This window comes from Euprymna scolopes, chromosome 27 (assembly GCF_053919585.1).
Source record: "Euprymna scolopes isolate OS-2025 chromosome 27, ASM5391958v1, whole genome shotgun sequence".
Lineage (NCBI taxonomy): Eukaryota > Metazoa > Mollusca > Cephalopoda > Sepiida > Sepiolidae > Euprymna > Euprymna scolopes.
The window spans coordinates 69126738-69150908 of NC_136508.1; the positions used below are offsets into that span (position 1 = coordinate 69126738).

Below are 24171 nucleotides of genomic sequence, written 5' to 3' on the forward strand. Positions count from 1 at the left end.
AAATGTTATTTATCCTTTTATTTAAAGAACAGTCCTGTGTTATGTTATAGTTCGTTTATGAACTATGTTTATTTATGTAATTATGTAATTGTATGTGTAAGCGCTCTCATGCAACAAGGACGCTCAATGAACGCATACAAAAAGAGAAAATTACAATAATACAAACTGACATGTGTATACACTCGCATAAAATCCTAACCACTAGATGATCGCAGATACATGTATATATATATATATATATATATATATATATATATATATATATATATATATATACTAGCAGGCCGCCTAACGGTTGTAAAATATGCATAAATATTATATTTTAATTCATGCAGATTTCTTCTTTCTTATAAATGAATATGCAAAATGAGTAACCGATGCTCAAAATGTATAACACTAACCCTAACCCTTACCTTAACCCTAAACCTAACCCTAACCCTAACCCAACCCTAACACTACCCCTAACCCTAACCTCCCTTTACTTAATAATTCACCAAAAATCAGGAAATTAATGAAATTTTCAGTATTTATCAAATACCTAGTCCGGCATTACCTGGCGTTGCCTGGTGTTGCCTGGTGTTGCCTGGCGTTGCCTGGTGCTGCCTGGCACTGCCTGGGTGTTTAGAGGCGTGTGTTGAACAAAAAAAAAGTGGTAGTCGGCAGGCAGGCTCGAAATATGTAGAGCGAAGGAGGAAAAGAATGTGAAAATAAACAAAAAAAAACAAAACTATGACGTCTTTGCTGTTACGCCCTTTGCCAAACTGGAAGTGACAAATTTTTAAATTAAGGCTAGTCAATCGAAAAGAGAGGATGACTTTAAAAAATATTGGCGTTAAAACGACCCCTCCCTGTAGAAAAATGCCCAGTTGAGGGTGAAGGTATCAATATTTTTTAGCCAATTGTTGGATATTTCTCGTCCAAAGGCTCCAGCTTTATAACGATACCAATCTCGTGAAAATCTGTTGCCTTTGTCGAAAGCTTTAGGCAGACATACGTACATACATACATACATTTTAACAGACAGGTGAGATTTATATTATAGACTAGCCTGGGTTCCTGGCGTTGCGCAGGTGTTTTGAGGTGTGTGTTGAGCAAAAATAAAAAAAAAAGTGGTAGTAGGCATGCACGCTCGGACCTGTACCGCGAAAGAGGAAAAGAAACACACAAAAAAAATCTGCCGTCTTTTCTGTTGCGCCAATCATCAAACTGGGAGTGACATAGGTTTTAATTAGGGCTAGACAATCGAAAAGAAGGGATGACTTTCGAAAACATTGGCCAATTTTTCCATATTTGTCGTCCAAAGGGCGAGCTTCAAAATTATACTGATTTCGTGAAAATCTGTTGCCTCTATAGAAAGTTTTAGGCAGACATACATACATACATACATACATACATACATACATACATTTAAACAGACAGATGAGATTTATATTATAGACTAGCCTGGGTGCATGGCATTGCCCGGGTGTTTAGATGTGTGTGTTGAGCAAAAAAAAGTGGTTGTAGGCAGGCAGGCTTGAACCTGTACCACGAAGGAAGAAAAGAATGCGAGAAAAAAAAATGACGTCTTTGCTGTTGCACCCATCGTCAAACTGGAAGTGACGAATTATTAAATTAAGGCTAGTCAATCAAAAAAAGGGGATGCCTTTGGAAAATATTGGTGAAAAAGGCGACCTCTCCCTGTAGAAAAGTGCTCAGTTGAGGGTGAAGGAATTAATGTTTTAGCCAATTTTTGGATATCTGTCATTCGAAGGGTCGAGCTTCAAAACGATACCGATCTTGTGACAGTCCGTCGTCTCTATCAAAAGTTTTAGGCAGACATACATACATACATACATTTAAACAGACAGGTGAGATTTATATTATAGAAGATGGTCGGGTTGGACACTTTTATCATCAGATTTCAGTTCTTCCAATTTTCTTATTCAGCAAGATTTGACCTCCTGAAATTCTTGATTACAAATTGTTGTGAAGAAAACACGAAGGATAGAAACCATATTTAGGGTGTTAGGCTTCATGTAATTTTTAGAACGAATTATTCAGCACAAGAAAAAAAAAAGAAGAAAAAGATGAAGAAGAAAAAAAGCAGAAGAAAACAAGCAGAAGACAAAGAAGAAAAAGAAGAAGAAGAAAAAGAAGATGGAGAAAAAAAGCAGAAGAAAACAAGCAGAAGAAAAAAGAAGAAAAAGAAGCAGAAGAAAAAAGCAGAAGAAAAAAGAAAAAGAAGCAGAAGAAAAAGAAGAAAAAGAAGAAGAAAAAGAAGATGAAAAAAAAAGCAGAAGAAAACAAGCAGAAGAAAAAAAGAAGAAAAAGAAGCAGAAGAAAAAGAAGATGAAGAAAAAAAGCAGAAGAAAAAAAGAAGAAAAAGAAGCAGAAGAAAAAGAAGAAAAAGAAGAAGAAAAAGAAGAAAAAGAAGAAGAAGAAAAAGAAGATGAAGAAAAAAAGCAGAAGAAAAAATAAGAAAAAGAAGCAGAAGAAAAAGAAGAAAAAGAAGATCAAGAAAAAAGTAGAAGAAAAGAAGAAGAAAAGAAGCAGAAGAAAAAGAAGAAGAAAAAAAGCAGAAGAAAAGGAAGAGAGAAAAAGAAGCAGAAGAAAAAGAAGAAGAAAAGCAGAAGAAAAAGAAGAAGAAAAAGAAGCAGAAGAAAAAGAAAGAAAAGAAGCAGAAGAAAAAGAAGAAGAAAAAAGCAGAAGAAAAAGAAGAAAGAAAAGAAGCAGAAGAAAAAGAAGAAAAAAAGCAGAAGAAAAAGAAGCAGAAGAAAAAGAAGAATAAAAAGAAGATGAAGAAAAAAAGCAGAAGAAAAAAAGCAGAAGAAAAAAGAAGAAGAAAAAAGCAGAAGAAAAGAAGAAGGAGAAAAGAAGCAGAAGAAAAAAAGAAGAAAAAAGCAGAAGAAAAAGAGGAAGAAAAAAGCAGAAGAAAAAGAAGAAAGAAAAGCAGAAGAAAAAAATGAAGAAAAAAGCAGAAGAAAAAGAAGAAGAAAAAAAGCAGAAGAAGAAGAAGAAGAAGAAGAAGAAGAAGAAGAAAAAGATGAAGAAAAAAAGCAGTAGTATCATTTTTTATAATTTGGGTTAGTCCATAATTATATGGAAAGTTGGGGAAGGGACAGGATTATTGACCGCAATAATATATTCAGGTTTTGTTCCATGTGGCTTCTGTTATCAATCTGTGACACGTTTCAAGAAGGGTGGCCCGGGTGGGGTTATTATACCGTATATACGGCATAATCACATTGACACTGCTTCTCATCAGATCACTGAAGTTAAGCAACGTTGAACCTGGTTAGTACCAGATGGGCAACCATTTGGAAATAGCAGGTGCCTTATGTAGGAGGGCGTCAACATCTCTCCGCAAGAATTTCCAAAAACCAAATGTGATTATCTCCCTTTACCGGGATATACATGCAACAAGGGATTGCCTGTGAATTTGATATTCTCATGAAACTTCCTCCTTCGAAAGAAGCTGGTTCTACTCGCCTAGAGTCAATGCTGTTTGTAAAATATTGGGGAGGGAGAGAGTTGAGATTTGCTTGGAATTTGGGTTTGTATATGATGTTGTGGATTGCATCTCGGAGAAATGTATACCTTACGTTTCTTGTGACCATTTATATCCTGGAACTGACCGGAAGTTTAAAATGAAAACCTAGCTGAATTGGGCGTCTGCATTGAAATGTAAAGTTGCTGCTCATTCTTGTTAATTTTTTTAATACTGTTTTTCGATTTGTTTCTATTGTTTCTATTGTTGTATTATTATATTTTTTTCTGCTCCCTCCCCTCAATGGAAATTTCTTCAGACAAGACATGAAGCCACTTGATGCAAAAAGCTGAAAAATATATGTTTTCTGAGGTCAAAAACAAGTCAACAATAAGTGTTAGATGAATAGATTCCAATGTAGAACCTCCTGCTCTTTGTCAGAAACTTCGCTCATGGAATGTAATGATGAAAGGACAAAATAAGGGAAGTTGCTACAATTCGATATTATGTTTCTGGAATTTTGGAGATGAAGATTAATGATTTGGATTGATCGAGTTACTATTGTAAACTCACAGGAACAAACAGGAGAAAGAAATAAAAATTCTATTCGGCATTTTTTTAAAAGTGCAAATGGCATGCATTTATTTGTGCTTCCTCAAAAACAAGAAATTTCATTATCTTTTCAAAGTCCTTTCGTTTTTTAAAAGTCTCTGTCTTCACCACCTCACGCTGGCACTAACCGACGCTTTCTCTTCCTCGTTATTTACATGTACGTCTTCCCCAACACGCAACATGCTTCTCTTCAACTACGTGGCATATTTTTCTCTCTTTTTCTGGTGACACAAGCTCGTGCACACTTGTCACTTTGAATACGCGCTTTAACAGCTACTGGTACTAATATTTTCATTAGCCAGCTATCCTTTGGCAGCTGTTGATTTTCTCACACGCACTCGTACACGCTCTGTTATACTATGCTCTGCGTGGTTGTGGTTGTGATGATGATGATAATGATAATGACAACGGCAATAATGATGGTAGTGGTGATGACGACGATGATGATGATGACGTAGTAATATTTGTGCTTCGTTTAATTTTATATTTGAAAAACAAAACTTATAAAATAAACCGATTCTTATTACTTACGAATGCATTTTTTCTAAATGGAATTGAGTGCTTCCTTCCAACCACAGGTTGATCCAATATTCATTAGTTTTTATTTCAGACATTTTAAGGTTTTCTGAAAGACAAAAAAAATAAACATGTTTTTTTAAGTTCAAAAATGTTTTAAGTGACTTACTAGTGGGGAGGAGGGCACCCATCTTATACGTTTAAATATGATATTTTAATTTGTCCAACGTCCGGTGACGTATAAATCATAAAATTTCAACACTTTTTCTAAGATGCTGATTGCCTTAGATAAGCTGGAATACCTTATAATATCCAATGGGAAGGTATTTTCAGAAGGACGTGTCTCCTCAGAGTACAAACATGATACAATTTTTTTATTAGTTTCGTTTAGACAAGGTAAGGGTGAGATTGGCCAATCAATGCCATCTCTATTGAGCCATTCTGGGCTATACATCCAGAAATTGAATAACTGGGAAAAATTAGAAGTGTTGACACTTCTACTTAGAAGATCTGCCGGATTTTCCGATGAAGAAACATATTTTAATTTCAGTAGAACGCCAAATTTAATATTAATATCTTCTGAAAATTTTTTGATCTCTGCGATCTTGTTTTGAATGACTATATTTTTCTTGGATCCTTTACAGTTCAGGATCCACGAGAGCGCAACCTGGGAATCAGACATCAGGAAAAAATTATCAATGTTAAGGGGCCCACAGAGCACCCAAAACCTGAGGCGTTACTTTAAGGGCTAAAAACATAGCCAATAGTTCCAAAGTGGGAAGTGACTTCCCTTTAATTGGGGCCACTTTGGCCTTTGCGAATAACAGAAAACAATTCACTCCCTGTTTCGCATACTGTGTTAATCCATACGCATTTTTCGACGTGTCACAGAAACAAATAAATTCGATAAACTGATTTTCTGACAATACACGCCTAGGAAATTCAAACTTCCCCAAGTCATTTAGATCTTTGGCATGGGTTTGCCACAGCTTATTGAGCTCTTCAGGTATCTGCTCATCTCATTTTCCAGATCAAGCTGAGAATGATCTACCCCTGTATCATGATAGGGAGAAGCATAGATAAGGGGTCATATACTCCTGATATTTGCAAAAGAATCACCCATTTGGTATTGACCTCAGGATCCACTAAAGTGGGAGAAAGTTTGAACGTGTCCCGAATAGGATCATATAGGTATCTGAATACTTTTTCAAAGGCTGGGAAGGGAGAAGAAATAGTTTCATCCTCCAACATTTTATCTTGTATCTTAGAACAGTTAGAAATTGCAGGATCGCGAATAAAATCCTTTTCTAACAATCTGCTATGAACATTGTTATAAATAGCAAGTAGGGACTCTCCGTCACAACTGCTGGTGACAAGATTATCCACATAAAAATTGTTGAAAATTGCATACGATGCTGCATCTTTTGCATATTTTTCCATATGGAATTTCAAAATGAAGTTCAGAATGAAGGGGCTAGCATTGAACCCAAATATAATTGTTTTGTACCTGTATATAGATAATTTGTCACCCTTTTTAAGGAAAAAACAAAATCTGTTTTTATCCTCTTCCAATTTAAGGTGAATTTATAAAAAGGCCTTCCTTATATCACCTAGAATGGCATATTCGTTTTTCCTGAATCCCATCAATAAATCCAATAATTTAGCAGTTAAGTTCACACCCATGTAGGCAGCGTTTTTAATTGACATCCCCTCTCGACGTTTCAGGGAGCAGTTAAATATGGGATGAATTTTTGTTGTCACTCCAGGTCCCTCCATAATAATGGGTCTATGAGGAACCCAAATATAATCTTCATAATTCCCAGGCGGGACAAAAACTGCTCCACTATTCCACATTTCTCATAATCCTCAAACACTTGGAAGTACTCATTATACATTCCCTTCCTTTCTAAGGACTCTGCCAATCTCTCCATTACCTTTAAGGAAGGCACAAAGTTACTGTTTACCTGTGGGAATTTATCATGATGCCATGGTAAATTTACATAATATTTCCCCTCCTCCCATACGATAAAGTCTTTAAACTCTTCTATCTTCTCCTTGTCCACGGCCAATAATTTAACCTCTTCATCGATTCCTAATGAGCCGAGAGTGAGCAACGTCTCTACCCCTCATTCGACTGTGGATTCGGAGAAGAAAGGCTTCAATCCATCCTCATAAGAGAGTGTCGGATTTAGAACAGAATTGATTAAATAGTTGTTGCATTGAGGAAGGGACTTCACAACGCTATTAAAGGGAGGCGACTGTACCTTATTCAAATCTTTATTAAAAAAAATGTTGGCTCTCGCCAAACGGAATTATGAAATTCACGTGTCGCCATGCGTTTCCATTAAGACCCTCAACTAATCTGAGATTATTTAATTTACTCAGAAGGTCCAAACCAATAATCCCTTTAATGGGAGTTCCGTTTAAATTCTTATAACCAGGACAGAGCCGAAATCCTTGAGATAAGTTATTGACAACTTTATCAAAATTATCAACTTTGAATTTTAAATTCAAATCCCTGGAAAATAATGCCGCAAATTTAAAAGGATTTTGATCACCTAATTTTATAGATATATTGTACTCCTACAATCTCAAGGAGTCACTGCCAATCAATGTGTTCACAGCCATATCAACCTTCTTGCGGTTTATGGTTTTAGCAGAACAAAATTTAAGTAGAATTTCCTGGGCGAAAAACGATCGTTGACTCCCAGTATCAATCAAACAGAAAAAAATAGATCAGTCATCCATGTGCTTTCATCGATATTCTAAGGACAGGAAAATACTGTTCTACGATTCAGAATATGTTGTTCGGCCCACAAAGGACTTATTTCTCTTAGGACACATAACACTAGAATGGCTTTTCAACCCAAAGACTGCTCAAGGGTTAGGAAATCCCTTACTTCCACGACAAACTGCATCTGAGTGTTCACTCAGATACCGAGTACATAATTTTAACTGTTTAGCCCTTCGGCATTTCTCATCGAAGGAAGGAAATTTACTACAGTTCTTAATCGAATGATCTGTAACTTTGCACAGCTTACATAATAAAGTGGCCTTCACCTCACGAGAGGAAGAAGACGCCATATTGGATTTCATCTTAGGTGAAGAAGGCGCCAATTTTGGCATGTAAATATCCCATCAAACATCGAGTGGGGCGGCTAATAAATATTCCGTAATTTCAAACACATGGGACATAATAGTATTTAGAGAAGGGAATCTTTCACCACTTCTACTCATCAATTCTCTTCTTATAACATTAGGACATTTACCAAATAATATGTGGGCTATCAATGCCCCTGAGGTTCCACCCTCAGCAAAAAAATCAGTCCCGTAGGACTTATCAAGTTCGGTCAAATCTCTCCTAACTTTTCGAGAAATGACTTAAAAATTTTTAAATCCGTTATAAGAGACGGAGAAGGAATAATTTCATCAAAAACCCGATTTTTAATCAAATCAGGGTTTAAATATTTTTCCCTTAACAATTTAAGGGCTACATCATAATTATCTGATGTTACATTTAGACTGGAGATTATATCAAATGCATCCCCATCCAGTTTTGATTTAAGCACTAAAAACCTGTCAGCCTTATTCAAACTATCAGTGCAAAATTCGATCTTGTTCAGAAATGTTCTGAACGAAAACTTATCATTCATGGACGTTCCGGAAAACCTCAAACAATCCAATTATATTTTCACTGGCATAACCGTCGAAGCTTGCATAACTTGAGGGGTATCTAATTTTAATTTTAACGAAAGCAATTTTTCTTCGATTTCCGAAGAAAACCCTTGCGAAATCTCACAAAGCTGCAATTTCTCCTCTTCTGGAGTTTTGATTAGAATGAGGTCTATCAGATCGTCCAAGTTCCTTAACCAAACTCTAATTACTGCTTCTCGGGACCTGAAAAAAATCTGGTGAAATGTCGTTAACTTCTAACTACTTCACAGCACTATTTATGCGAAGCCTTTTGGCCTCACATTTAGTCATAAGTTCCTTTAGGGCCATATTTCGTCCCCCGAGAACAATTAATAAAATAACAGAGATATAATTATCTGCAAAAACCGCCAATATTATTCCAAACGGAATTATAATCACAAATAAGCCATGCTAACGAAATGGCCGCCAGCAATTAATTGACCCCAAATTTAGGGCGAACGCTCTAAGAAATATGATCAAGTTACACATTTATAACTGAATTCAAAATTCCCGAGCTACTTTTTTTTATCTTTTCCTTCTTTTTTTTTGAATTAACAAACTATGGTTTCTAAGAATTACGTTAAAACGTATCAACAATAATCTGCTCCAATTATGGAAAAAAATCTGCGCGTCTTAAATCAAGAATTTGCATAAATTATATAAAACTAATCATTGCGCTTGCAAAAAAAAGAGGATATATTTAAACTTGACGTTTTGCCAAAAAATGAAAATGTGAGAAATTTCTTTCTCACACATCTCAATTTCCTCCCTGCAGAAGCAAAAGAATTCTACAAATACAAAGCTATACCTTTCAAACTCAAAATTTATTCACAAGTAACAGAAATTAAAGTTCTTTGGTTCTGGTATAGTCCTTTGCAATATGGTGGCCTGATTTTGCTTCCATATGCATGGAGCCTTTAGTTCGAATTCCTAGCATCAGAATGTTAGTTTGTTGTTCCTCTTAAGGATCCATGAATGTTCATAGTAAACTCGGCAGGAATGATGGTGCCTATAATTAGGCATACTGTGAGCCCCTTGGGACTGAAGATGAAATGAGATAAGATCCAATATTTGGCAAATAAACATGCAGAACAGTTCTTGAATGTCATCCTCAATTAGGATAAATACAACAATATCAGTTGTCTCTGCTTGTAGAGATGTGTCCTTCATTCACCGACTGTTTGATATTCATGAAGGAATTGTCTTGGCTCCCTTCAGTGAAAGCCGCTGTGGTTTGAGTCTATCCCGATGCCGAATTTCTGCTAGACTGAAATATAAAAGCATGATACAAAAAGGGTGCCAAGCAATTTACTTAACTCATTCAAAATCAATCAATCACGGACCGGCTACTAGAACTGTGTGGCTGGCCTAAACAAAAAATATGGCGGTTGTATATATAATTTCTCACACTTGATAACTGGTGACTCTTGTAAAAAAAAAATGAAAGAAAAAAAGTTGATTTTTAGAGGTATTCGGGTCTGTTTTGAAGGGATATCACATTTAAAATTGTCGCTGAAAGTAGTTTTAACAATATTAAGACCGTAATTATCCCCTGTATTCTGTATTCTTTTCAATGGTCGCAAAAATTGAATACGCGTGCGAAAACAAACGCGACGACCAGTGAAAACAATACTGAATACATGTGATAATAAAGGTCTAAATATCATGAAAACTGCTTGTCGGCGACATTTATTCAAAACAGACCTGCATACCCCTAAAAATCAACTTTTTAAAGGTAATTCGACACTTATGCGCTTGTAACACTGGCTGGCACTTGTCTTTATTAGTGGCAGTTGTAATGATAAAAGTAATACCAATGTTAACCTTAAAAAGAAAAGAAATCTAATAATTGCTAGCTGTCTTTGTTGTCTATCTGATTTTGCAGGTTTTAGACTGTGGAATGCACAGCATATTGGCTTGTGATCTGTCAGAAGTAACACTTCACGACCTTCTATGAGGTGGCGAAAATGTAATACCACTAAATATGCTGCTAAAAGGTCATGGTCGAAAGTGGAATATCTCGTTTGTGCTGTCGTCAGCTTCTTTGAGAAAAATCCTACTGGTGTTAGAGTTCCATTTATGACTTGGTGTAAGGCAGCGCCTACAGCATATTTGCTGTTGTCTGTGATACAAGTTGGTTGAGGATTGAGTAATTCTGTTAGCTCACCAAGTATTTCTACAGTGTTAGAAAAGGATTGTTTTTCCAAAGTATAGTACAGTTCATTATATGTATGAACCTACCAAGAGAAGTTTCCATCCTGAGAATGGGGAAACTGTTTCCATATTACAATATAAGAGTATTCAATTTCGAACATTGATTGAATTATAGGATAATTGGAACTAGACAGAAAAATAGAAGAGAAAGTAGACGATCAACAGGTAATGATATAAGAACGTAAGCATGGTCCAGTAGTAGCAACATTAATCCTCTAGGCGTTAGTCTCATTCTTTCAGATAGGAGTGAAACAAACTTTGCAAATCCTGGTATCTATAAAATCCTACCATACCGAGAAATCTGCGTAAGCTTTTAGCATCTTTAGGACACGGAAAAGATTCTATTTCTTTGATTTTATTATCAGTTGGTTTGATTCCTTTTGAATTAATTCTGAAACCTATGAAGTCTGATGATGTTACATTGAAAATAGATTTCGATAATGATATTTTTAGGCTATTTTCCTGCAAGATTCGAAAAACTGTGTCTATGTCTCTCTTGTGGGTTTGCTCGTCGTCACTGAAGATTAAGATATCATCTATATATATAAACACAATCGATATCCTGAAAAATCCTGTCCATGCAATTTTGAAACATTACCGAAGAATTTTTTAATCCAAGCGGCATAAATTCATACTGAAAAAGTCCCATCGGTGAAATAACATCGGTTTTGAGAATATCATCGGATGCATCTTGATTTGATGATATGCAGAAATTAAATCAAATTTTTGAAAATCGCTGTTTATTAGTGAATTTAGTTGTAAATGAGTTTATGTTATGGATGGAGTATCTATCACTTTTAGTGATGCTGTTTAGGGTGCGGTAGTCTCCACAACAACGATATCCTCCATTCTGTTTAGGTACCAGGCTTGACCACTCGCTGCCTGAAGGAGTTATAATGCCTTCGTTTACGAGTCTTTTAAATTCTTCTTTATTCGCCGTCAGTTTTTCAGCAGACAACTGTCTGGATTTGGCAAAAACTGGTGAGTGGCTACCTGTATCTATTCTGTGATAAACACTGTAGTAGTTGTTGTTTTTGCTAGTATGTGGAGAAATAATTTCTGGGTATTTATCTAGGCTGGTTTGATTGAATTTGGGTAGTTCTACTTTGTTTATAACCACGTTTACTGGAGCTGTCGTGTTTAACATTAATTTCTTATTAGTCGTTGTAACTGGGTCGTAAATTGTTCTGTTTTTGCAGTCAATTGTAAGGCCAAATTTATTTAAGAAGTCAAGTCCGAGGAAGGGATTGGTGATATCTGTGACCACAAATGTCCGGGAAAATGACCTTCTCAAACTTGGTATTCCAATTTCCAGGTGTGCTTGGCCGTGGCATTTTATTCTGTCGCCATTAGCAGTCGTGAGTGATACTGATGTTGGTTTTAACGTGACGTCGTTTTAATTATTGAGATACTCGCATCGGTATCTACTATCTACTATGAATTTTATTAATGTTGTCCCTAATCGTGCATTGATCTGTAGTAGTGGCGAACTCAAGGGGACGGACATGGTTCGTGCTACTAGTTTTCCGAGTCAGTTGGTGTTGGCATGGGTGGATGCGAGTTTGGTAATATTTTTATGTTCTGTTTCTTCAGTCATTTACACCAGGGTTTGCAAGTTGTAGCTTGTTCGGCAAAGTATAGCTGTGCTCTACATATTTTTGTTTTTTGTTCAGGAAAGTAGGGCTTAATATTCATTGGTATATGAACGTTGCTTTTGTTTTTATCTGTTTTCTGTGCGGTAAACGCTGTCACATTGATATTGTTAAGCAAGGGCATGAGTTCATCGGCAAGTTTTCCAAGTTGAGATGGGTTTAATTCTTTTTGCGAGGCTATGATGAGGGAAATTGTGACTGGTAGGGGCTGTAGAAATTTGTGAATTACAATTTCTTTGCCGATACCTATTCTTTTGCTATTGATAGCATCTCTTGTAAGTATGTGGAAAGACGGCCTATAATGGTGGTGGTTGACATTAATTTGTTAAGCAATTCCGTTTTTTCTTTCTTTCGTGTGTTTCAATTAATGAACATTTTTGTTCTTCATAGTTCTTGGCCTCTGAAGTGTGTATTGGTAGTTTTTCTACCACTTCTGCAGGCAGAGAGGATATCGCTGTGAAGAATTTCGTTGTTGAAGCTGTTATGTTGCGTAAGTGGAATTGTGCTTCCAGAATGGAAAACTAGCCATTCAATGCCGTTTCCATGAATTCTGGAGTTTTTATATTTATGACGAGATCCCTGACGACACCAGATGATCTTGCTTTACAAATAGAGGAAGAGAAGGTAGGAGAGGGGTGTGATATTTGATCAAGAAAAAAAGAAAAATGTCTCTAGGACTTTATCAAGAAAAGAAGAAAATAATAGATAATAATTGTTCTTTAAGGGTTTTAATTTCCATTTTGTATTTATGTAGCGATAAGAAGAGGCAAAAATGTCCAGAAGAAATAAAATATCTCGATGGGAAAGAAAGAAATAAATAAACATGATAATGAGATTCTCGAGTTGGCAGAAAAAACAATACAGGGTCGTTTCCTGGTTTAGGTTAGAACAATAATTCAAATTATTAAAGAAACAATGTTCTGTTGAAAGGTACAATGACTTGGGTTCAGGAGGTCTGCTCTGGGGTCTGGGAGGTGTTGTCGTTTGGGTCCACCTGTTGTGTTTAACTGCCAGATCACAAGCCAGTGATGGGTTGGTTGGACGGATAAATGGATAAATTGAACCTGGGGAGAGATATGGTCATGAAAGACGAAGAAGAGAGAAAAGAAAGAGAAAATGAAAAGAATAAAATAATGAGTTCACGAAAGGAGAAAAAGAATAAGAGAATGGAAAAGAATAAGAGAATGGAAAAGAGAAGAATAACTCCAAAAAGGTGGAGGGAGGAATTTCTGATTTGATAAAAACGATTGTCTTTTTTAGAATAGGGTCCTTAGTTTTTTTTTTACTGACTGACATTCGAGGCGTCCACATCGCTCTCACCCCGCCTGGGGGGGGGGGGCGAAACCTCATATGAGCTAAGTTGAAAAGCTCTTTTTAGCTGGGAAATTAATTAGAGGAACTAGTTATTCAACCTGCATCATGAAGCTTGACTAAAAGAACTCGACTAAACAAGTGTAAAACGATTTATGAATAATTAATTTGTTTCGTTATATAAAAATGTCCCAGAGTTTTTCCTTGTTTCTCGCTTGCCAGCCTGAATGAAGATACAGTTTGTTTCAGATATCCCCTGATACCAGATGATGAAGGAGACAGACTGGATCCAGCATGAAGCCAGAATGACGGCCAAAATCGACAATGTTGCCACACAGACTTAGGGTCATGCACATTTCGCGTGCCCTGAGCAGCAGAAGATATTTTCCAGTGACCAGTGAGAGTCTGATCACCCTTGAGGGGTCCACCACTAGACAAATAAGAATGTAGCCCTGCTGGGTTGCATCTATGGTCCTGTGGGCTGGGAGCGATGAACACGGCCAGAAGTACATCACAAGTATGCTCCAGTGAACCAGGATAGCAAACGATGCGGCCCGGCCTTCTGAGAAGGGGGGTTAGGGTATTATATATTAATTTGTTGCAAGCAGGCGTCTTCTGTTTTTTTAAAAAAAATTTTTTTAATGTGTGTGTGTAAATACATACGTGTATCTGTATAAATATATATATATTATATATATATATTTAGATGAAGAAAGGAGGAAAATTTTTATTTTACTTACGTCGAAGGTTCCTTTTTTTAACGTTTGCGACGTGAAGTTGAAAAATTACTTGCATTTTCTTGAATTCTCCAACAGTTGTTTTTCATTTCCTTTTATTCTGGGTAATATTTGTTCTTTTCTTATCAGGTTGCATTGTTCTTTTGTAGGGGTCACCATTGTAACAATGGCTGGCACTTATCTTTATTAGTGGCAGTTGGAATGATAAAAGTAATACCAATGTTAACCTTAAAAAGAAAGAACTTTATTTGCTTTTTTACATGTTGGAGAGAGTACACCTCTTGTTAATAAGGTTGGCTGACAACGTGCATCTTGTTAGTTCGGTGGCTAAACGTGTACTCACTACTTGCCTGTCATGCTGGCTGGGGCTTGGTTAAAGAGAAAGAGAGAGAGAAAGAAACAGTATAGGAGTATGAGAGAGAGGCGAGGAAAAGTCTTTTAACATGCAGGTTGGCAATTGACTCGGTCATGACCTACTTTTCGACTTGACCCCTGCTAGTTTTTAAGCAACAAGGAAAGAAAGAGAAAAGCTAAGAAACTATTATTTTTGTGAGATGGTATTATTTTCATCCTATTTCTTGGCTTTTAGGAGTGACTCAGCTCAGTTCTACACGCTTATGTTACCGTGGTATTTTTAAAATAGTATTTTCAAGTTAAATTAAAGCTTTACTATATCTGTTTTTTTATTATTAAATTGTTAGGTGAAAGTACAGATTAGTTACAAAATACCCTCCTCTCCCTATGTTAAGAATGGCTTTTTAAATAATAACATTATTCCAGCACGAATGGTACTCTAATGCACTTTTACGATTTAATAATACTAAAAAAACAATTCCAAAACAATAAAAATTTATTTGTTATTTTATGCAAAAAAAAAAAAAAAATTAAGTACAATGTGATTTTTTAAAAATCTGAGTCGCTTATTGTTCCGCATCACCAGAACTTATAAGAAATAGGTACTTGTACAGTTTAATTAGGACATTAAAAAAAATGAAAATATTGAAAATGTTTATATTGTACGTATCTGTTTTGGAACGAAGTTCTCCGAAAAAAAATTTCACTTAATTTGTAGCGACTCGCTACAAGTATTAAGTCATTGTACAAGGAACATTTTGGTTCCGCGTACATCCGTGGTTTACACACACGCAATTTTCACCAATCGTAAAAACTTAGCAGCCGACAGCCTTTACTAACAAGCAGAGTTACATCTCACAACATCGAGATTAGAAATTCATTTCCGCCTGGCTTGTCCAATCACAAGCCAGCTCTCTATCACGTGACAGAGTTTATAAAAGGCAAAACCGGAAACCATTCACCCCTTTCTAGCTGGTCTGCTCAACAGCAAACATCGCCGGGGGGCTTTGGCCCGCAGGCATAACATGAGTACAAAACAAACTTCTCTCCCTACTACTATTTGTTTCCACGTGCGGTACCCTGAAACGAACATTCTTTATCACGCTCATAAGGGCACGGCAACGCACTGAAATCCTTGCATTTTTCTTTCTCTTTTAACCAGATTCCCTTTGCTCCAGCAACTACTAGCTATGAACACGCGCGCACACGAATACGGAACTATCGTATCTGTCAGCCGGCCGGCAATGAGTCAATTCTATCTTTAAATACATGGAATAATTTCCTCTCTATCAACGAACTCTTCACGAAACCTATCAGACTTGTAACGGACCAGAGTATATAATACCCTAGCTTGCCACAAGAAAATAATGAAACGAATGGAATTGAAGGAAACAAAGACTCAATTGATGGATAAGATAAACGTCGTTTATTTGCTGTTGAAAGAATGAACGTTTTAGTTATAACATGTGTTCATGCCCGCGCGAGTGTAACCAATGTTCGTTGCAGGGTTGGTGTTGTAGAAGGATAGGAAATGTGTGTTCATCTACTATCGTTTGTTCGCGCGTGGGAAGAGAAATAAGTGTTGTAGTGGAAATGAGAATGCTAGTCCAGCGTGTAGACAAAGAGGATATGAGAGTTGACATCAGTTAGTAGTCAGCTACACGAAGGTGTTCTCAGGGACCAGTAGTAGATAGAGAGAGAAAGAGTGTGAATGTGTACATACGGCCTGTTAGCTCGTGCCCCATACATAGTAGTAAGTGGGCGTGACGCGCGCAAGCGTGTGCCTCCCGAAAGGGAGCCGGCTGGTTAGCACAACCTATCTGGTCGATAGTTGGTCCTAAAGAGGTTAGAAACAGCTTGTCTCTTGGTTTTATACTCGTTTCCGGTGGTTATTTGCGCATGTGTATTTTTCCTTAGAAAGCGGAAGTGACGTCGTCCATGTGTGCGTTCGTGTGCGCGTTAGCGTGTGTGTCTATACACGTGAATGTGAGTGTATGTACGCGAATGTGAATATGTGTACACGTGTGGACGTGGGCGCGTATGTTTGTGTGCGCGTATGTATATGACATAGCTTGAAATGTGAATGTGTGTTTTTGTGTGAGGCTTGAAAAAGGCTCGTACAGACATACGTAGAGTCCTAGCGACCAATACAAGAATTTACAAACATTAACTTTATTACCAAAATATTCCTTTCCTGAACATTTTAGCTTTATCCCTCATCATTCGCCTTTCTTATATTTGTACAGTTTGTGTTAAGCAAGCTGGTTTCCCAATCCGACAGCGTGTCGCCGTCGATGAGAGTAAAAACATAATGGCGATTCGCCTCTTCTTTTATAAGGGGGATAACTCCACTTATGCCAAGTCTGAGCGAAAGGGCGATAACTCCTTTCTGGCCTCTACATGCCCCTCCCCCTCGTGACCACAAAAGCAAGTTGTTGTGGTCATCCTTTATGTGGAGAAATACCCGTGCGACTTCCCCCGCATTTGCGGCGACAAACCCCTTGGGGCTCTCGTCCTCCGACTTGACGGTTCCCTTAACGGAGGACGACTGTATTTTTGGGTATTTCCTCCCGTGGTATCTTCCACTTCCATTTCTTCCTCATGCTCGCTTGGGGATTCCGTGTCGGCGTGTTGTTCCACCTCCATTGCCTCCTCCGGAGGTTGTTCCTGTGGGGTCTCCACATTTATAGGTGGGTTCGGGATTTCTTGTCTGATGTTACGAGGGCCATCCACTACCGGGTGTATTCTACGGAGAAACCGACGGTTGCGCAATGTCACTCGATTGCTTCCATCGACCCGGACTTGGTACTATCGGTACCCCTGGGTCTCCACGATTCTCCCTGTCTTTGTCCATCGACGTGGGTGGTTCCCGTCCTGGTTCTGGATCTGGACGTAATCTCCTACCTGGAGTTCCCGGAGTGGGCGACTGTTGGTTGTAATACTGCTCGTTCCTCATATGTCTTTTGGCCATTGCTACTTCCCTTAGTTTGCCTATTTCTGTCCACTGTTTTCGAACCTGGTATTTGTCCCGCAGGACAGGAAGGTGGTCTTTAATGACCCGACCATACAGCATCATGGCCGGGGACATGTCCAGATCCTGGACAGGCGTGTCCCTATGGGTCAGTAGTGCTCGGGCTGCCCGATCATGGCACAGGCGTCCGTAACTGTCCGTATTGTCCGCCAGTATACGTCTCGCGGTTTTGACGGCTAACTCTGCGCGGCCATTGCCTTGGGCATAATGCGCTGATGAGGTACGTTTTCGTATGCCCCAATTCCTCAAAAAGGAGTCGTATTCCTGGGATTCAAATGGTGGTCCACCATCCGACGAAATCTCTTCCGGTACGCCGTAGGTACAGAACCAAGTCCTCAAGGTATCGCACACCTTCTTGGCTCTTCCCGACGTCATTAGGGCCACTTCAACCCATCCCGTATACCTGTCTGCGTATACCATAAAGTGTCTACCCTGCATCTGGACGAAGTCAACCACCACTTGTTGGAATGGAAATTCCGGGTCTGCTGGGGACATCAAGGGTTCCCTGGGCTGAGACGGTGCGATTTCATTGCACGTGCGGCACTGGGCTCTTGTTTGCCTGATGTTAGCATCCAACCCTGGCCAGAATAGTCGTTGTCTCGCATTCGCCAGCATTCCGTTCACACCCTGATGAGCGGAATGAAGAGATTCCAATATCTCTGCGCGGAGTTGTCGAGGTATTAGGATTTTGTTCCCCTTGATGATCACTCCTTCCAGGCAATATAATTCCTCACGCATAGGCCAGAAGACTCGAACTACGGTTGGGATATTGTTACGTGACTGGGGGAAGCCATTTTGAATCAGCTCTTTCAAAGTCCTGCATTCTTCGTCTGTGGCTGCCGCAGCCACAATCCTTCCCCATGTGATGGCTCTTAACGTAGTATCATTCTCATACATCGATGTTAGGGCGGCTTTGACTGCGGTGTCAATGGATTGGTCCTGGTCTCTTGGTGGAGTGCCCGCTGGGTACCGCGATGCACAGTCAGGGGCCAAGTTGAGTTTCCCCGGTCGATGTTTTATCTTGAATTTATACATGAGTGACTTTTCCTTGAAGTTTAACAGGCGTGGGTTTTTTATATTCTCCAGGGCTCGGTCTGAAAATATCTTTACGAGCGGTAAGTGATCCACTGTAATCACTAAGTCTGGGCATCCGAGTATGAACATGCGGCATGATTCCAACCCATAGATCAGAGCCAAGGCTTCACCTTCCACTGGTGCATATCGTGATTCCGCGTCGTTGGTAAAACGGGATCCCGCCAGGATGAGTTTCCAATGGCCATCCCCACAACTCATGTTTAATTCCCCCTCACATCTGCAATGCTTTTGAAACAGAAAATACGATATCCCTGTTTTGCTGTAGTCTGTCGCGAGTCCTGTTGCTCTGTTCATTTCGAACGTTTCGATGCCTTTTTCAATTCTTTCCACTATTATTTTTTTCGACTCTTGGAATACCTGTTCCAGTGTCTCATCCCAATAAAATTTCCTGTCCTTTGTTTTCAGCAACTCTCGGAATGGGGCCATAACTTCGGCTTGTGAGAATGCATAGGAGACTTGGTTTACGAGTCCGAACCAGGACCTAACCCCAGTAATATTTGTCGGGGTGGGGAAGCTCAGGATGGCTTCAGTCATTCTTCTTGTGGGTTTGACCCCGTTCGCTGTTACTTGAAACCCTGCAAACTCCACTTCCATGTCAGCAAAGTGAAACTTGTCTGGGTTAAACACAATCCCTCTATCGGCGCAGTGGTTTATATATTCAATTGTGTGCCAGAATGAGGATTCCATTGAGTTGTCCCACAGGAGACTGTCATCTATACACCGAGTTTTTCGAGCCATGTCCATGGTGATATCGTCAAACCGACGGGTGTAGCCATCTCCTGATCCATGGAATCCTTGAGGGGCTCGACAGTACCTGTATCAACCCCATTCAGTGATGAACGTGGTGGCGTTTCGTGCAGCTGGAGACAGCGGTAAACTGTGGTAACCGTTCCACGCATCGAGTACAGTCTTCCTGGTATGTGCAGGTATTACCGAGACCTGATTGAATGGGGACGAAGTGTGGTGCGTCTCCCTCATGGTCGCCTCGTTCAACTTTTGTAAGTCCACCGTCCGCCTTGGGGATCCATCCTTTTTTGGTGTGACCACCATTCTCGAGCACCAAGTAGTTGGTGTGCCTACCGGTACGGGTTCGATTATCCCCAGTGCCACGTCACGGTCTATATCTTGTTTCACCTTTTCCTTCCAATGATGGGGGACAGGTATTGGTGTGTGGACTGCCGTCGGTGTCGCATCTGGGAGGAATTTTATTTCTAAGGGTTTACCCTTCATTACTTGGAGTGGTTGGTGTGGACAGGTATTGAATGCGCTGGCCTTGAAATGTTCCTTTAGCCATTGCTCCAATTTTTCTCTGTTAATGTCGGTTGGTTCCAATGGGATTGCTGCTGGTTTCTTCGGAGCCGGTGTTCTGCGCGGACACCCGCAAGGGGCCGTCTCTTCTGTTTCCGCTGAGCTGCTTTGCGATAATGATGTAGGAAAATTGGATGGCAATAATTTCAGCTCCTTAAGTGCCGTTTGTGATAAGTAGAGCCCGGATGTGTTGTCAGACACATACACTGCCTGTCGTGTTTCTCTTGATCCCACCTTAATATGTAAAAACAGGACCCCCTTGATGTGTAACTGGCTATTTGTTATACCCCTTATCCGATGAGTAGTTGGAACCAAGTACCCATTTGGGTACCCGAGGAGTCCTTGAATCTCGGGGCCAACAGAGCAAGTTTGGGCTCCTGTGTCCGCGAAGGCTTGGATGGCGTGGGTGCTCACTTTCATCGGCTTCTTTGGCACCCTTCCAAAGGTCGCATGGCACTTGTTCATTACAGTTACCTCTGCTGTAACTGAGGGGGGCGGTTCTGGGGCGCCCACCTGGAACTGTTTCCCATTCCACTCAAGGTGAGGAATGTTCGCCGGTTGTCTCTCATTGTGTCTGTGAGTAGGGGTTTTATCCGTGGTGCAAAACATGAACGACTCCCCGCTTTTTATAGCCTCCGTTTTGGATCTATTAATTTTCCGGCACACCTTTTTAATGTGCCCTACTATTCCACAAAAGTGGCACTTGAGTCCCACTGCTGGGCAATCTTTCCGGTTCATCGATCCACCTCGGTGTGATGTTTTTCCGCAACCGTTGCAAGGTTTGGTGTCCCGTGGGTTCGACAGGGCCTTTGCCTCATGCATTTGTTGTACTTGATTCGACTTTTGTACCCCAGATATCGTGAGAGGTTGTGTGGTATCGGAAAAGTGTGGAGTTGCTTCGTCTGTTGCCTCCAGGCAAACCAACCGTGAAAACTTTAGATCCAAGGTAGGAAGTGTAGCTGCCTCTGCCAGTACCCTTCTCTGGTGTTCGATATTTCTTAACCCTGCCATCATTTGCCCGGCAACCATATCGTCTGAGTAATTAACCTGCTGCCGGCAAGTGGGTTCGTTCGGACACTGAATACTAAATTCACAAAATTTCGCCTGGCCACGTAACCTCGATAAAAAATGGGTCACTGACTCAGTGACTCACCCTCATTTTGCTTCATGGAGTGACACGTTTGCCGGTGGACTTCCTTGTGTAAGCCTCGAACGGCCACCAGTCGTATTTGGCAAAGTAGGAACTCTTCTGCCGCATTGTTGAGTCGTTCTGGTCCAATGAGCTCAAAAAGTAACCTGTTCGTTTCCGGTGTGCATGCTTCTCGCAGTTCGTTTCGAATTACAGCTGGATTTTCGAGCCTGCACATCTCCTTGTACCGTGACCAGGTGTCTAAAAAGAGTGCCCATTCGCTATCTGTTGAGTCCAGACCTATAGAAGGTCGCTGCATTCTTTTTGTTTGCGACGTGTTCGCTCGTCCATGTAAGATGTCCTTCCGTAATTCGATGTTTTCTTTTTGTAACTCGACTAGTTGACGTAATAAGAGAACGTTTTCTTGTTCCATAGTGTAACGATATTTAGTCCAATGCTGCGATATAAGTATTTCACGTTTTAAAGTGACAATATGTTCGTAGCGCCATGTACAGTTTGCGTTAAGCAAGCTGGTTTCCCAATCCGACAGCGTGTCGCCGTCGATGAGGGTAAAAACATAATGGCGATTCGCCTCTTCTTTTATAAGGGGGATAACTCCACTTATGCCAAGTCTGAGCGAAAGGGCGATAACTCCTTTCTGGCCTCTACAATATTGTTAAATAAAAAAGTCATGTTGAGCTTTTAAAATTCGCCTTTGTCTTAATGCCATTTGTGACAACCTTTTATTTTCATATTTTTGTTGGGGTTTCCCCACAAAGTGGTGACTCCCCCAGCAAATTTCATCAAGTTTTTTTTTTTTTTTTTTTTTTTTTTTTTTTTTACAGCGAAAAAAACAATTTGTTATGATACCAAACAAAAGGTTCGATTTTTAGGAAGAAAAGCTAGCATTAAAAATGGGGGAGGGAGTGTCGGCGCTTTAAACTGAGTTATCTCCCCGTGGCGTGTTAAAAAATTCTAAGATGGCTGACTTCAACGCGCTCTCATAAAAACGTGTTTTTCCGCTGTAAAAAAAAAAAAAACAACAACAAAAAAATACAAAACAAAACGAACAAAAAAAAACTACTCGATCAAATTAAGTGATTTTTTTTTGAGATCTTCATCTTCAGTACAATATAATCTTTTTTTTTTTTTTCAATATTTTCATTTTTTTTAATGTCTTGATTAAACTGTACAAATACCAAGAAATGTGTGAAAATGTGAGGAGGGGAAATAACTTTTTTCTTATTTTTTTGAAAGAACAGGTGAACAGGGTTAGTGTAGCCTTCAAGCGCCGACTGGCTCCAAAATGGAGGATCGATTTTGAGTTGAGTGAGCACCCCCTTAAAATATTGATATATATTTTTTTAATTATTATTTTTTTAATTATCATTTTTTTAATTATTATTTTTTTTAATTATCATATTTTTTAATTATTATTTCTCGCGGATGTAGGTTAGTGTCGAATCGATAATAATCCGATGAAAAATTGCAAAAAAAAAAAAAAAAAAAAAAATTGAAATAGAAAAGAAATATATAGGCGTGTTATGCCTCTCACACGTTGACCAAATAATTACTTTAAAATATTCCCAATTAGCAATAATAATAAAAATAATGTAACGTACTGAGATTGATTAAAGTACATAGATTCCTTTCTTTCTAAAAAAAAAAAAAAAAAAAAAATTTCCTTTCCGAGCGAAGTGTGTTTTCTCAGTTTAAGCCAAGAAAAATAAAAACAAACAAACAAACAAAACAAAAACAATTATGCAATCAATAGGATTTTTCACCGATTAAGTGAAGAATGAACTTTATAATAGTGTACTTTTTTTTCGTAATCGATATTTCTATCTGTATATTTTTGCCTACGATTACCCCTTCTTTATTTATGGGTGCAAATATGCTAGATACGAGCAAAATGAATGCCGACACTCAAAATGTATAAACATTTTGGCGCTTATGTCAACGGATCATTAAATCTAAGGGAGATAACCAGCATAAACATAGCAAAAATAAGCGAATTTTCTAAGATATAATTTGGTACGCTGAAATGATCAGTCGAAAAAAAAAACAAATAAAATAAAAAAAATATGATTACACGAATACTACACCTGCAAGTGCCGGGTGAAGTTGAAATTAGTCCCGGAAATTTAAAAAAAAGAAAAAAAAAAAGGAAAAAAGTTACTCAACGAACTTAAAATATAACAATGTTAAGTAACAACATTTACTTTATCTTGTCTTTGGGACAAGATCAAAGTGTAGGGGGGGGGCTTGTGCCTAATTTTGTTGTTTAAAAATCTTTTGTTTTTTACTTAATTGTATTTTCAAAATTTTAAAAGCAATAAAATATATAAACAAGATCAAAGTGTAGTATCTGTTGTTCAGATGCCGCACTTCAATTTCTTGTTCTCTGTCAGTGGAGGAGAAATCCTTCACGACTGAGACAATGTTTATTTTTGTTCCTTTTCTCCACATTAAAAACCGACCCTGGTGTCTAACTCTGTCCCGTGGGGAGGCATTGTGAATAGGAAATAGGGACAAAATAAACTTATTAATTAACGTATTACACAAAACAAAAGTAAAATGTTACAATGTAACGATTCAGGCCACTACAGAAATTAAATAAACTTGTTTGAAACGATGGTAATTAATCAAAAACAAAACTTAAATAAACTTGTTAATTAAAGAAAATAACGAAACTTTTTTAAAGGAGATTTTGAAGTATTTGATTCATTAAAAAAAAAAAAAAAACGAAAAAACAAACAACGTGGTTTAAAAAAAAGTTTTAAACTTCGAACTTTACAGGTAAATTTCTTGAAAAAAAGGTGGAATATTTTGGAAAAAAGATGAAATATTTTGGAAAAAAGAAGTGAAATATATATTGAGGAAAAAATGTGAAATATTTTTAAAAACTGCATCAGCAAAAGTCATAGATATTGACATATTTTGCAGAACGTCTACAACTTTTTGTACCATCTCCCCCCCCCAAATTAAATTATTAAAAAAAAAAAAAAATGAATAAATAAAGTAATTATTTAGAAAAAATATATATTTGA

General features: G+C 38.4%; 1 protein-coding gene across 5 annotated transcripts in view; it reads right to left on the bottom strand.

Annotated features, from left to right (window-relative positions):
• Positions 1 to 24171, bottom strand: part of LOC145248900 (putative thiopurine S-methyltransferase) — a 113257-nt gene that overhangs the window by 49531 nt on the left and 39555 nt on the right. For 4 of the 5 annotated variants that reach the window (XM_080110675.1, XM_080110674.1, XM_080110677.1 and 1 more), the window contains one exon: positions 4613 to 4706. In XM_080110675.1, the coding sequence (XP_079966801.1) occupies positions 4613 to 4695 (83 nt within the window). In that variant the 5' untranslated portion in view covers positions 4696 to 4706. Of the gene's footprint in view, positions 1 to 4612; positions 4707 to 14207; positions 14432 to 24171 lie in introns of all 5 variants that reach the window. The other variant, XM_080110673.1, reaches the window with a different exon arrangement.